This window comes from Theropithecus gelada, chromosome 5, assembly GCF_003255815.1.
Source record: "Theropithecus gelada isolate Dixy chromosome 5, Tgel_1.0, whole genome shotgun sequence".
NCBI classification, from domain to species: Eukaryota; Metazoa; Chordata; class Mammalia; order Primates; family Cercopithecidae; genus Theropithecus; species Theropithecus gelada.
In genome coordinates this window covers 116,624,849-116,639,986 of record NC_037672.1, presented here as the reverse complement: position 1 = coordinate 116,639,986, position 15,138 = coordinate 116,624,849, and the positions used below count along the sequence as shown (strand labels likewise).

Genomic DNA, 15,138 nt, shown 5'->3' with positions numbered 1-15,138 from the left:
TGAAATTAGAGAAAATCAGTGTTTGGGATATAATAACATTTCCCTCAATCTCTCTTAAGTACATAACTAACCTAAAGAGCTAGAGGGACATATGTTATATAAAATTTACCAGATAGTACCCTTTACTTTCTATGCCAAATATATTAATAGGTTTGCTATAGTATTATATAAAAGACATTCAATTATAAACCAGTGGACATCTGTTTCAAGTATATATGTACACATATACACAAAAGTATATATTTCAAATATAGTTTCAATTAGGTACATGTACACATGTACATATGTGTACAAATAGCTTTAAATATACATATACACATATATACATATATCCCGTGTATGTGTTTATATATTTTATGTATAATATTTAATCTAATTTTTTCAGTTCCATGGTTTCTCATTGAAAAATTGAATCTAAGCTATCAATTAGAAGTTATTTCTTTTTTTTAATGCTTTATTATGGAAAGTTTCAAATATATACAGAAGTAGAGAGAACAGCTTAATAAGCCCTCACGTCCTCATGATCCATTCAGTAATTATCAACCCATGGCCATTATCACTCCATCCATTCCCACCTCACTCCTCTGCACTTCCCTTCCCCTCCCATTGGCTTAGTTTGAAGCAATCCCACACTTTGTATTACTTTGTTCAAAATCTCTGAATATTTTCCTGATTGAGACTTACTTCTATCTTTGTAGCTCTCCTTCAGTTAATTATATGGATAATTAGGCTTTTACCTAGTATAAAAAGTTTTTTATTTCAGGTCATATGTGAAGTCATTTCTATGATCATAGATACAACTTTGAAAAAAATGGTCCTTTCTTTATGAGGCCATTGGACAAAAGCCAAGGGCACAAATCCCTCAGGTCTTCAAAAGATAGTAAATTATTTTGACTTGGAAATTGTGATCATTCTAATAACAATAAAACAATGATGACAATAAAAATAACTAAATTTATCAAATGTTTCAAGTGTATTCTAATGCTTACATGTATTAAAACAGTTAATCCTTATGCCCCATGTGTAAGATGTTATTTTTATCTTTTGTGTGTGATAAACTTTTTTTTTAACTTAGAATTTATTGTGTCATTTCTTTATTCATATATCCATGTTGCACTGCACTTGTTAATATTAGTCTAATTCATGGTCACAGTCTTACCTTTTCTTGGGGAACCACCACTATGGTCTCAGTAGCAACAGGTTATAGCCATGACCCATCAATTTCACATGTACAGGAGAGAGCAGTTGTGAGTTTCTTGAGGTTTCCTAGTGATTAATGGTTCAAATGGCAAAAAAGATGCAATGTAGTGCAATATTGTAACAGTTCTAAATCATAAGATGGTACAAATATGTATCATTTGGCTTTAAATTTTTCATTACTTAAAATTTTAAAGACTGGTTGAAGAAATACTGGTTTGGGTTGCTGAATTACCTTACTCACCATTTAAAGTCTGAAAATGAGCTACCTTTTCATCAATGATTTTTAAGCTTTTGAGTTTTTTTTGTAAATCTGTGTAGTCTCTGTCAAAAATGAACTTTGAAAAAATATGCTTTCAAAGCACAATAGGTATTTTAAATACAACCACTACTTTGGTTTAAAAGAATGTTTTAAAAAATCGCTTTGCAGTTTGAGTAGCCCTTACATGAAATGCTTGGGACCAGAAGTGTTTTGTATTTTGCATTTTTTTTTTCAGATTTTTGAAATATGTGCATTATACTTAACGGTTGAGCAGTCCAAATCCAAAAATCTCAAACCCAAAAATGTTTCAAAATCCAAAACTCTGAGCAGCAGCATGACACTCAAAAGGAAATGCTCACTAGAGCATTTTGGATTTCAGATTTTTAGGTTTGGTATGCTCAACCTGTACTTAGAAATGATGACTTTGGCAATGGAAATTCAGTTAATAAGCCTGATTTTTTAACTCTACTAAGTAATGGAACGTGTATAGGTTAGGAATTGAAAGCTGGGTCCTAAGTCTCCTTGTCCTCTCACTAGGTGTGAGCTTACAGCCAAATCATGAGACTCCCTGAGCCTCAGTGTCCTCAACTGTCAAGGGATGGCTTTACAGGCCAGCACTACTCTCTTCTCAGCTCTTGAATTGTAGGAGTGTAAAGGGATCCTTAAATCTGTATGCCTGTGTCCCAGGCATCCAGTTTTTCTGTGTGAATTCTAGAATGGTTACAGGCCTCATCTGAGAGCCACTTCTAGACTACTTTCTTTCCAAATATTAACATCAAAATGTCAGATTATGCAAAGATTTTCCCTTTAATCTGTACACAAGCAAAAATAACTAAAGGTCAATATTGTCTTAAAAAATAAAACAAAACAAAATAAATTTTCTGCCAAGTTTGAGCCAAAAGTTATTTCTAGGCTGGCTTATAAATAATGTGTTTGTTATAGCAATAATGTCAGAATGGAAGTTACAAGAGTTTTCTTTAAACGTAGGGAGTATAACTTTTTGTTTTCCAAAACAAGCGATGGAATCTAAATCTGGGTTTTTCACTGTTGAAGAAAGCAGCAAACAAGATTTGGCATTCTGAGGATTCTAATTATCTCTCCAGGAAGATTTAGCAGATTTCCAAGCTTGAAGTTCTAGTCTACATTTGGTAGTTCTCTCCTGTGTAACCTGGACTTCTTTTCCTACCCTGTAGGTTCTGTCGTATCATGCTTCAGCAGCAGAGGAAGAAACAAGAGAGCTACAGTCGTTAGCGGTAATTCTTTTTCTTTTTAAAAATTGCTAATTTCAGACACCAAATCTAACCAAATTTGGTAAATATTTAGATAGATACTCATAAAAATCTTTAATTAACTCTGCTTTCTTGCAGGGATACAAAGTCACTGATAATACAAAGCAAAAGTCATTAAATAACTTATACTGACTGTGTAATACAGTGTATGATTCTGATACTGTTTTCCAGTAATTGTTATAATCATTACATCTTTTTGGGGCCAAAATTAATTTTACTTTTCTTTTAGTTCCTGGGGAAATGGGGACCATGAGGTGGTTGCTTGGCTAGGGTAATAACAAAACAATTTATAGTTTGTTACTGATACCTGCTCTGTATTATCAAGAATTGAGAGTGATTTTAATTTCTGACCATACGGCTTATAAAATGCTGTTTGAAATTGGGGTCAAATAAGGTCAGTTCCTGAATTCTCTTTGCATTATTTAGCACACAATGAGAGAAAAGCACATAGATATGTAAGTAGATGTATGTTGTAGGTCTTGGTTTGGAATGGCTTGGTTGAGATTAATGAAAATTTGAGGCACTTTAACACTTTACAACCAAGGTTGTCCTCCTGTGTTTAAATGTATTTGTGATGACATAGGTTAAGGGCCATGTGAGATGTGACAAGAGTTATGTAAGGAATGGGAAAAGTGTGAACAGATCATCGAGATTCTTTTTCTGTCATCCTCATCGTAGTTTGCCACATGCTAAACTCTTTGTGCCCTTACGTCCATCTTCTCATGTAAACTGCACAACTGTGTTCTCATGTAAACTTCATAACTATGTTATGAAAGCCACACTGAAGCCTGGAGAAGCCCAGTGACTTGCTCAAGTTCACTGCCATGCAGTGGAAGAATGAGGATACAAGTTCACCATCCAGAGCTTGTGCACAGAACACTGTGCTGAGAGAGGAAAGAAGATCCAAATATTTTGACTTTGGCAATTCAAAGAATGATGATGACATTAATTCATTAAAGTGGAAGTATTAAGATGAATATTAAGAATCACATGATTCAGTCATCACCCTTCATAGCTGCTCCTCCACTCTCTTTTACACAAACCATTGTAATTTTCGAATAGTCTGTATTCATTTCTTCCACCATTTACTTTTACCTTTTGCAGTTTCACTTCCCTGAAACTGTAGGTTTGATTTAGGACAAGGTAAGTTTGAGGTGCTGGTTGAACAACCAAGTGAACGTCTTCAGCAATCAGAAAAGGCAGGACTCGAGCGATGACGGGGTGGTGTTTAGAACTAGAGGTGGAGATTTGGGAGTTAACATCCCATGGTAGTGAAATCACAGGGGTGCATCCATTGGGAGAAAGTACAGAGAGGTAGGGAAAGACTGAGAAGAGAACTCATGTGAATATGGGCTTAGATGGAAGGAACAGGAAAAGAAAACAGCTAAGAAGGTAGAGAAGTGGTAGTTAAACAAGGAGGAAGATTTAGGATAGTGCAGTGGCACAGAAGGCAATGGCCGGGCGCGGTGGCTCAAGCCTGTAATCCCAGCACTTTGGGAGGCCGAGGCGGGTGGATCACGAGGTCAGGAGATCGAGACTATCCTGGCTAACATGGTGAAACCCCGTCTCTACTAAAAATACAAAAAACTAGCCGGGCGTGGTGGTGGGCGCCTGTAGTCTCAGCTACTTGGGAGGCTGAGGCGGGGAGAATGGCGTGAACCCGGGAGGCGGAGCTTGCAGTGAGCTGAGATCACGCCACTGCACTCCAGCCTGGGAGCACAGCGAGACTCCATCTCAAAAAAAAAAAAAAAAAAAAAAAAAAAAGGGAGGAGATCTCATCAGTGGTAGGAAAGTTGAGAAATACAAGGATTGTGAAAAAACTGCTGTGGATTCGTTGATTAAGTGACTATTGAGAAAGCAGTTTCAGGGAAGTGAAACTGCAAAAGGTAAAATTAAATAGTGGAAGAAATGAATATAGACTATTCAAAAGTTATAATGTTTTGTGTAAAGAGAGTGGAGGAGCAGCTATGAAGGGTGTTGCCTGAATCATGTGAAGTTTTTTATTGTTTGGTTAGGTTTTGAATGTGTGAGCAGACATTGCTCACAAGCAAGAGAGGCAGAATGTTCTTAGACAAAGGCGAAGGCACAGGAGTCAGTGTGAAACTGACAATGCAAGACAGTGAAGACATAAGGACCTTGAAGAGGCCTAGGCATGAAAGAGCAACATTTCTTTTGCCCAAACAAGAGGATACAGATAATAATAATAGCTACATTTGTTGAGCACTTCCTGTATACCAAGCATGTTTTAACTTCTTTTTGTGAGTCAACTAAGTTTACTGAATCCACAACCTACATGGTCAGTATTGTTAGCAGTTTCTAAGAGAGAATTTGTGGCTTAGAGAGTTTCGGTTGTGCTTCTCAGGATCTCATTAGGTTGTAAGGAGGGAATGGTGCCAGTACTAAATCCAGGCAGTCTGGATCCAGAGCTCACACAAGATTGCACAGCACAGGAGAGAGAGTAAGTTAGTCAGGAAAAAAGTAAATTGAGAACTTGTAAACATTCTCAGTTAAATCCATGAGTAAGAAACTGAGTCATTTGCCAGTGAAACTGAGTTAACTGCCAAGAAAAACAATTCTAGGAACTTTAGATACTAATTTTACCTGAAAGGTTAAGGTCCTTTTTGGGTTAACCTCATATGGAATTGTCTGTATTTATTTTGTGTGTTGATGACAGTGTTTGAAGTAATGAGCAGTGTTTCAATTATTTACAAAGCTTTACAGGTTTAAAGTAGTATTCACCTCAGGCTTAACTGGCCCATTTGTCTATTCTTCCTAGAAGGATGTAGTTTTCAAGCAGTATGTTTGGTGATTTGGAAATTATCTACATACTGAAGTGCCTGCAGGCACTGTAGGGTAATTTCTAAAATGAAGGTGAGGGTTACACTCTACCATTATATGTGTTGTTCTAGGTGAAAAATAAATAAATAAAGCAAGTAATTTCTAAAAATTATATTCAAGTTTGTTTTTCACTTTGAAAATAGTAGTCTTTCAGAAAAACCTGAAAATTATTTTCTCAATTACGTTCATAATTTTAGCAAGAGAAAAATACTTCGGAATAACTGAAAATTGCTGTATTGCAGTATTGTTCAAAACCAGCTGTTGTTGCATTCAGAAAATAGATTTCTGGCAGCTGCATTGATAAATTTAGCGTTATATAGCTTGTAGGTCAAGTAATTCACTTAAATTGGTTGAAATTCAGCAATTGATTTCAGTTCTAGTTTTCTGTCAACCAAATAAAAATTCCTGTACAGCCCTAGCTACACAGGTGTTTGTATCATCCAGCAATCACCAAAATTGCTGTCATTTGTCTGATTATCTCAATTTAAAACCTAAAATAAATGGAAAAGCTAGCAAATATTTTCTTAACTTTTATTTTAACAAATTTATTCTTAAGAGAATTAAATCTACTAAATATTTATACCTGTATCCACATAAAGTTCTCCAGTTGTAACAAAGTAATTAGTGGATAGGAAATTCAGAATCCTTGTTTTTTCTACTTCTGTTGCTTGAGTGTTTTATCCCATTATAAATCTAACCTTCTCTTGGCTTAAAATTGGGTGTAGCATAAATTAGGCATTAAACTGAGCATTTTGCCATATACCTTTTAATGATCCTTGGTTGCAAGTTGCTGAGATAATAATAAAAGGACCCCAGTTAACCTATTATGGTATTAGAAAGTTAATTAATTATCAGAATATAATAAGCCTTTATTTATTATCTGAACAACTAGGAAGTAAATATTTGATTCATTGATTGACTGACAGCCTTTTTTGCCTTCTGTAGGAGATCGGTCAGGGTGGCGGGAAAAACTGTGGAAAGATGCAAACCTTCTTGGAAGGCTGGGAGGTTTTATAAAAGCTTCAGAAAAGGATTTGGCTGAAGGCAGCCAGATTCTCTTATCTGGTGCCTAAAAGCTTAGGTTAGATAAAAAGGGGGTAGGGGCGACCATGTTAATTACCTACAAGTGTATTGACTCAAGGCCTGTGTCATTAAATCTGTACTAAATAAATGCCCGCAGCACCAGCTTGTCAGAGCTGTGTCTGCTACAACTCTTTCTGTGGGTAACCTGGTCCCCTGGCCCGCTCTTCCATTGGATATCTGTGTTAGAGTGCATTTTCTCATCCGTCGCTCTGTCAGGGTCTGCGAGTCAGACCCAGCAGCCTTCCTTTCTTGTTAGAACAGTAAAATATATATATTAGGGTTTGCTTTTATAAAATAGCTTCTCATTTTTGTCACGGAGTCAGTGCTGATTCAGTTCAGTCCTTATAGCTTAGCTGACCATTTAGGCAGTATTTCTTAGGCCAGAATTTTCCTCATCTTGACCTTAACCTTTCAGAGCCAAAAACTTCATATGACCCTGTCTTGATCAGGCATGTGTGTGATTGCTGCAGGTGACAGCAGTAAGGGCCAGAGACAGGTACCTGGCCCAAATCTCTGATGCCTAACACTTGATCAGTGTTACGGCACTGATCAAGTTCCTTATGTCAAGATGACCATCATATTCCTTCACTTTCTGAAAACTCTGCATGGATGGCCAGATTATAAATGGAAAAATTTTGAGCAGATAATTTAACAAAGAAGTGTTGGCCCTACTATCTTGATAACCACTATCACTGAACTGTAATTACCTATGGCATCCAGTAAGGCAGTGGTCCCCAACCTTTTTGGCACCAGGGACTGATTTTGTGGAAGGCGGTTTTTCCAGGGGTTGGTGGAGGGGTGGGGAATGGAGACATAGTGGGTATGGGAATAGTTTCGGGATGAAACTGTTTCACCTCAGATTATCAGGCATTAGATTCTCATAAGGAGCATGCAACCAAGATATCCCTCGCATGTGCAGTTCTCTCGCTCCTATGAGAATCTCATGCTGTCACTGATCTGACAGGAGGCGAAGCTCAGGCAGTAATTCTCACTCCCACTGCTCACCACGTCCTGCTATGTGGCCTGGTTCCCAACCAGCAACGGTCGGGTACCAGTCCACAACTCAGTGATTGGGAAGCCCTGAAGTAAGACATCATCTTCCTCAAACAGTCCTAGAAATCCTCTGCAACAATACTTTGGACTTTCTGTACACCATCAATTGAGATACTGATTTTTGTAGACGTATGTAACATTAACTGGGCTACATGTTTTTCACATTGGCAAGACTTACTAGATTTTCTGTTTGATTCTTCCTGCCTTCATGTGACAAGCTAATCTTGTCTGTTTTGATTTGATTTTACTAGTGGGTTACTTCCAATGATAGGCTTAGCCCCAAAGTATGAGGGCACCGTTCTTGAGCTTCTTCTGTGCTAACTACTGTGTATAGTTCTAAATACCATAGTTTTAGTATAATTTTTTTATTCGGAACTCAGTAACCAAGATGGTAATTAGATCTGTGTATATTATTCCCAATTGCAATCATAAATTTATTCTAAAGTTTTTCTTATAAACGTATGCATATTATATCAGAATCTTAGCATTATTACATGCTTTCTATATGATTTTGAAAAACCATAAGCACATTGTAAAGCTTTTTATAGTTGGTGCCTCTTTCTTATTGAGATTTAAAGGGATTCACTTATACAATGTTAGAAAAAAAGGAAAAATCATATAACATGTTGATGCTGTTTTTAAAGAAAATATACTAGTCCAGTCCCACTGTGCCTGATGCACCTCTTTACTGTCTGCAAGATTTACTGAGTTTCATACTCACTCCCTTTTTAAAAGTAGTTTTCTTTCTTATCTGTCTTTGGATTCACTTCCCTCTTGGAAAAAGATAAATTCTAAAAGCCTTATAAACTAATTATGTGGTTTCTTCTTTAAAAACACTCCTTTTGTGCATGTGGAAAGTGGAGAAGAGAGATAATAGATAGTCTTCCGTAAGGTGTAATGTGGCGGCTGTCAAGGTGGCTTTATTCAGAGACCTGGAATTAAACTGTTCTCCATTAAGAAGCATCCTGTGAGGGTAGGGGTGGTGGTCACTTAATGAGAAGAGCTTAAAACACCTGGCAGAAGATGTCTCCTTGCAGCTACTGATATAACCCATCAAATATCTAATACAAATAATTTCTTTAAAAAATGGATTATTGAGATTGAAACCTTTTTTCCTGTTAACTGTTTATATTGAATAAATACCAAGGAGCAATATAACAAAATGCCTTTATACAACACTGAGGCTAATTGGAAGAATTTTATGAAAGATCAAGTTCTGTCACTGCCCTTCTTTTCACACTTACTTTAATAAATAACTTTCTGAATAAAGAGCCTTTTCTTTTCTTAGCAGTTGGCTATTAGGAATTGTTTCCAGTTTCCATAATTTTTATTTTGGCTCTTAAGATTTCATGCTTCAGACCTAAGGCAAGCAGAAGGCCTTTGATAGCAGTATGACCCTTTTTTGTACAAAGATTACACAACTGAGCAAATTGCATAGCCATGTAGCCACATGTCTTTATTTTCTGCTGAAGTTACCAGAGACTTTACTATAGCCTAAATATAGACCTTTCTCATGAGGCAGCCACTAGAAATTAGAAATGTAATAATTTTTAAATGATCATTATATTTACTTTACCCAAGTATATTATTTTCTACAAACACATGCTTTATGGGCTTCAAGGAGACCATACATTTTATCAATGTATTGTTTTCTATAAAGTTTCTTCTCTATTGAATAAACAAAAAGGCACTCTCTATACTTGTGTAAAAGGGACACAAGTATGTCCCTTTTGTTGTATGAATAGCCATTATAATGATAAAAAGTTGAACAAAAGAAGGGCTGTCATTTGTCTTAAGTGAGGCGTTGATAAAGCTCAGGAAAGATTCTCTTTAATGAAAAGAGTAAAATGTGGACTCACATTCTCTATCATTGTGTTGTTAGGGATCACTTGGGCAAACTACTAACATACTTCCTTCTGTTATTCCACTTAAAAAATATGTATTTCATTTACGTATCTATCTTTCCCTTCAAGCTGTTAGTTCTTGGTGATAATAATAATAGCTATCATTTAGTGATTGCTTTATATGAACTTGGTTTATGTGTTTTGTAGAATTATTGAATCAATGAATGAATCAACGAATGGATCTGGAAAACCCAGACTTTTAGAGATCCTATAATCTAGCATGAAGGAAAAAGAAACACAGATCAAGCTCCTTCAATACATTTAATAAGATTTTGCTTTCTTTTCCCTTACAGTGATTTAGAAACTAGAAATAATTCGGGAGTTTATTAAATATATAAAACAGCCTACAAACGGGTGATAGAGCCAGCCATGTTGAGGGACACTTAGGTAACGTTTTCATTGTCAGCTTTCATATTTGTAACTGTAGCAAGATGGAGAGCATTGTGTGCTAGAGAAAGAGAGATACCTAGGTTCAAATTTCAGGTATGTGATGTCAGGCAAATATGTGACTTACTTGTGCTTCAGTTTCTTTCTCTGTAAAATGAGGATAATAAAAGAATTTACCTCACAGAATCAGAGCATATGTACCAATAACTAGAGTTCCTGGTACATATGCTCCATTAAGTATTAGTTTTTGTTCATAGTGGCAATAGGTGGGGGAAGGGATGTCAATTTGCAATATCTAGTAGCAATACCATTGAAATCTTTATGTTCCTATGATGTTCCAAGCCTTTTTGCACTAGCCATTCCAATAATGAGCACTCAAAAAATTATATGCTCAATTTTGGCCAGGTGTGGTGGCTCACACCTGTAATCCCAACACTTTGGGAGGCCAAGGTGAACAGATCACTTGAGCTCAGGAGTGTGAGACCAGCCTGGCCAACATGGTGAAACCCCTTCTCTACTGAAAATACAAAAATTAGCCAGTGTGGTGTCACGCACCTGTAGTCCCAGCTACTCGGGACGCTGAGGCAGGAGAATCGCTTGAACTCGGAAGGTGGAGGTTGCGGTGAGCCAAGATCATGCCACTGCACTCCAGCCTGGATGACAGAGTGAGACTCCGTCTCAAGAAAAAAGAAAAAAAAGAAATTATACACTCATGTTTAAATTAGCTTAAGTTGAATTAGGTAGGTGGAAAGCTTACTGGAGGAAAATGTGTCATATTTTGTAAGCACAAAATAGTGTAAACCTTTTATTCAGAATGTATAACCAATTCTCTACTTATGGGGAGCAATCTGGAATTCACCATTTTCAGTAACTTCCTACAAAAGCAACTAAAAATTGGAAAACTGGTCACTGCTTTCTCATCCTGGGTTTCCAGTGTTGTTGGAAGTGAGAGAATCAAATCTTAATGATTATTAAGACAAGCTGTAACAGATTTTTAAAAATTACAGCAATGGAGTATTTGTTGTGTAGAAGAAAGAAGAAACTCAATTAGCATTAAAATTTTTCCAAAGGAAATAAATTGAATAATTGAACTTTAAGAGAAAAAGGCATGTACCACAACATATTGGTTGTTTCTGCCACAGTATAGTTCATTACTAATATGAATATTTATACTATAGCTCTGTGCCAAATGAAATTTATATGAAATATTTCTGCATAATATGGAGAACTGATTAGGTACTAGATGATTTAAAGACGCATTAATTTATTCATTCAATATTTAACTCCTATTCTATGCAGGCATTATATTAGGTGCTCCAAATATAACAATGAATAAAAAGTCATATATAAGATAATTATGCAATTTATATAATTACAATTAGGAAAAAGAGGTAGGACTGTAAAGTGTGAAACATTGTGAAATTACATAGAAACATATCCTAGAGTGAATGGTCTGAGATACATGTCATTATCCAGATCTTTTCAAATGTCTCAATTCCATTTCTTGGTGCTCCACTCCTTCCTAATCAGTGCTTTAATTTTCACATAGGAGACATGGCAAGTCTGTGATTTCAACCGACACTGTAATTCACCAACCTGTAGGATAAGACTACACTTGGGTTTTGTCTACATCAGTGCTACAAGAAATAGGCTGTTTTAAGAAAGCCATAAAAATTCCCTAGTTTTCAGACCATTATTTGAGCCAAAAATTTGAAGTCCAGAGCCCTTCATTTTCTTTCTTTAATCTCTCCGACACAGCAAGAAGCAGCCAACCCACTTACAGTTTCTGCCCATCACTCTGTAATATGGCAGTCACCACTGGGTCCACAAAAAGGCATTTTGTTCTAAAATGTTCACTTAAAATGACTGTTAACTACCATTTATTACCAACAACCTATCCCTAATGCAGTAGTTCTCAAATTTCAGCATTCATCAGAATCACCTGGAAGGTTTTTATAACACAGATTGCTGCGCCCAACTCCCAGGGTTTCTGATTCAGTAGGTCTGTGTTGGGGCCCAAGAATTTGTATTTTTAACAAGTTCCCAGATGCTGATATTGCTAGTACAGGAACTTAACTTTGAGAGCCACTGCTCTAATGGAAACGGGTCCCCCTCTGCCTTCAAACCCATCAGGTCAAGTATCCAAACCCCAATTTCTATCCTTGAGAGTCTGTTGCCTACACATGCTTTTGTTGCAAAATAGAGCACCAACAGGGTTCAATTGCAGGTAGTAGGAACTACTGTAGCTATTTTAAGCAGGAAAGAATTTAACTAAGTACTTTCAAATCATTGGAAAGGGTAGATAAGTCATCCCAGGAATAAGTCCTAGAACAAAATTGCAGATCTGGCTCACTGTGGAAACTTCCACGTTCATAGGCCAGAGTCAGAAAGCTGCTGGCAGAACTGCAAGCTGCCGGACTGTAGTATTCCCTCTAGAGTCATGTCCCCCGAAAATAATAATGAGTTTCCCATGTGTCACTGCATTCGTTTGAAATTGAAGTCTCACTCAAGTTTACCTCATTGCCGAAACCAAATCTATCTGGAACCCTAGTTGCAAGGGAGTCAAGGAAATGTATTTTTGTTAGCTGTCTAGCCTCTTCAGAAGATGAAGACTCACTAGAAAAAGGTTGAAACAGATGTTGATGGAGCCTTGCTATCACAAGGACTAGTGAATATTTCCCTGATGCAGCTGAGACACAAACAAAGTTAAAGAATTAGCTATGTGAAAACATGGGAATATGCATTCTAGGCAGAGAAGAAACAAAGAGACCTGGAAGACAGCCTTCTTCTTCTCTCTTGTGAGAGAGAGATTATTAATTAACCTTAAAAATAGATGGCAAATATATACACACCTCCCCATCTCTGAAAAAAAAAAACAGATGACAATTTCAGAAAAGTCAGTTTTTAAAATTTAAAACATTATTGCAATAAGAAGAGAGGCTACCACATATTGAGTCTAACCCTCCACTACTTCAACCCAGTAGAGGCTAGGGTCCTCTGTTTAAGCCAAGAGCTGTGAAATATCAGTCCTTCTACCTGTGAGGAAGCAGGACCAAAGTGATGTGTATGGAATCGAGCATGAAAAATACAACATAGTCGTAACTGCCAAGGTGCACCCATCCATGTACCTTAAATGCTGAGAAAATCACAGATTGAGTTTAGGCCCTGTACAGGAAAGTCACTGGCAAGATCTAGATGCCACTCACAGTATGGCATTTAGTTCCAAAGTGAGGAGGCAGTAAGAGGTGTTTGAGCCCTGTGGATGCAGAGATAAATGTGTTAACATCTCAGAATGTTAAACCTTAGAGATAGTCTACTCCAACTTCCTTCTTTTACACGTTCAAAAAAGCAGGCAGAGAGGTTGAACATCTTGTTCAGGGTGACAAAGTCAGTGAAACATCTGGACTAGTACCACCAATAGCAGACATTCCTTTTTATCACTTGCTTCACTTTGCTTTTAAGTTTCTGTTTGTGGTCGTCATCTCATGCTGAAATGTAAATATGGTAGCTGATCTAGCATTTTGTCAGCTGGACATCAGTTTACTCTTTAGCTCTTTATCAGTCAGATGGTATTCAGAACAATTAGCTTGAAGGTCACTGCAAAATTAAAATATTTTTATAACTCTGACTACTGCTTTAACTCAAGACATTCCTGCACTTAAAGATTAACTCTCGTTCCACTGTTAGTGGCTCTTCATGTCCAGAGTTGAATTTTTTTTTAATTTTTAATTTTTGCAAGAATGGTGAAAAAAGGGCCATGGTATTAGAAAAGGATCATAAAAAGGTGACTTATGATATAATTCCTTTGAAGAGTCATTAGAGGCCAACTAGTTTCTTTATTAGTTTGAGTGGCAGATACAATTAAAGAACCCATAAGAATACATATACCATCAAATCGTCGGATTGAATCTTTAATCCAATGAGCTTTGTTTTTTTATTTTTTTGCATTCCATATTTGGTTAATTTGACATTAAAACCATAGTCCCATAAGAGCTTGACTGTATTTGAGTTAAACACTAATATCTAAACTGTTTTGTCCAAGAATTCAGACATTGTGCTCTCATATAAATAAGCAATATTGGGTGGTATTAGGTGGTATCACAGTTCCAGTGGTTTTGAACAACCATAAAAATACATATATATATTTATATTTATAGTACCTTATTGTTTTACAGAATCTTTAAAATATGTTCTTTCTGTTAGGCTTCAAAACCATAATGCAATAATAAAATCCCCTGAAGAAAATCAAACTCAGAAATCTCATTTTCTAATTCTAATGAATAAAACAGTCACTAAAACAAGAAACTGTGAAAATCTGGAACTGTATATACATCCTATGCCAGAAATACCACATCCTTTATTCCCTGCTATTAGTAAATTTATTTCCTGCTATTAGTAAAATGTATAATATTTTATCCTACAATGTGATAAGTAAAAATAATAGGTAATTATGTTTTACTTAAAAATCACCTTTATCCCAAGCCTTTCTAAGTTCAACAGAAAGTTGAATTTTCTTGTGATGGTCAAAGAAGCATAGTACAAGAGCTTGAAAGGATTTCTGACTTCTCATGGCTTGTTAATAATCGATCCCAGAATTCTGAACCTGTGTATCACTGACCACAAGGCTCTTATGGAAAATGTTTGCATGTCCCCACTGTGTCAGCTCAGAATGTTTGAGTTGTAGTGTGGTGTGACCAAACAAGCAAAAGAAAAGATTCTTTTATCTTAGAGAGAGATTAGGAATTACAGTAGATAATGGAAAGAGGCACAAGCTGTGCTGGCTTCTATCCTGTAGCTTTTAGAATGTTCTTTGTGGAAGGAAAGAAAGAAAACTTCCTGCTGTAAGAATAATGATGCCCTAAGGAATAAAACATCTGTTCTCCTGTCCATTGCACTGTATTTTAAGGAAAGCAGCTGTTATCTGCTTTGAGTTAAAAGGTGGGCTTGTTCCCACCTCCACACTTCCCAAACTTGAATTACCGCTCCATCTCTGATGTTGGAGGCTGGTATAAACAACTAAGCCCTTTATCTAAATATTTTAAATCCTTCTCTCTTCCCTTATTTCGGCCCACACATTAGCCTATGGAATTGACTTAACAGAATGTGTATTTTCTGGTCAGTTTTG

The 15,138-nt window shown here is 36.5% G+C and overlaps 1 protein-coding gene across 3 annotated transcripts in view; it reads left to right on the top strand.

The window, feature by feature from the left end:
* PDE5A (phosphodiesterase 5A) overlaps positions 1 to 15,138 on the top strand; it is a 129,800-nt gene that overhangs the window by 81,995 nt on the left and 32,667 nt on the right. For all 3 annotated transcript variants that reach the window (XM_025385801.1, XM_025385802.1, XM_025385804.1), the window contains exon 11: positions 2,653 to 2,712. In XM_025385801.1, coding sequence (XP_025241586.1) covers positions 2,653 to 2,712 — 60 coding nt within the window. The remainder of the gene's footprint in view (positions 1 to 2,652; positions 2,713 to 15,138) is intronic.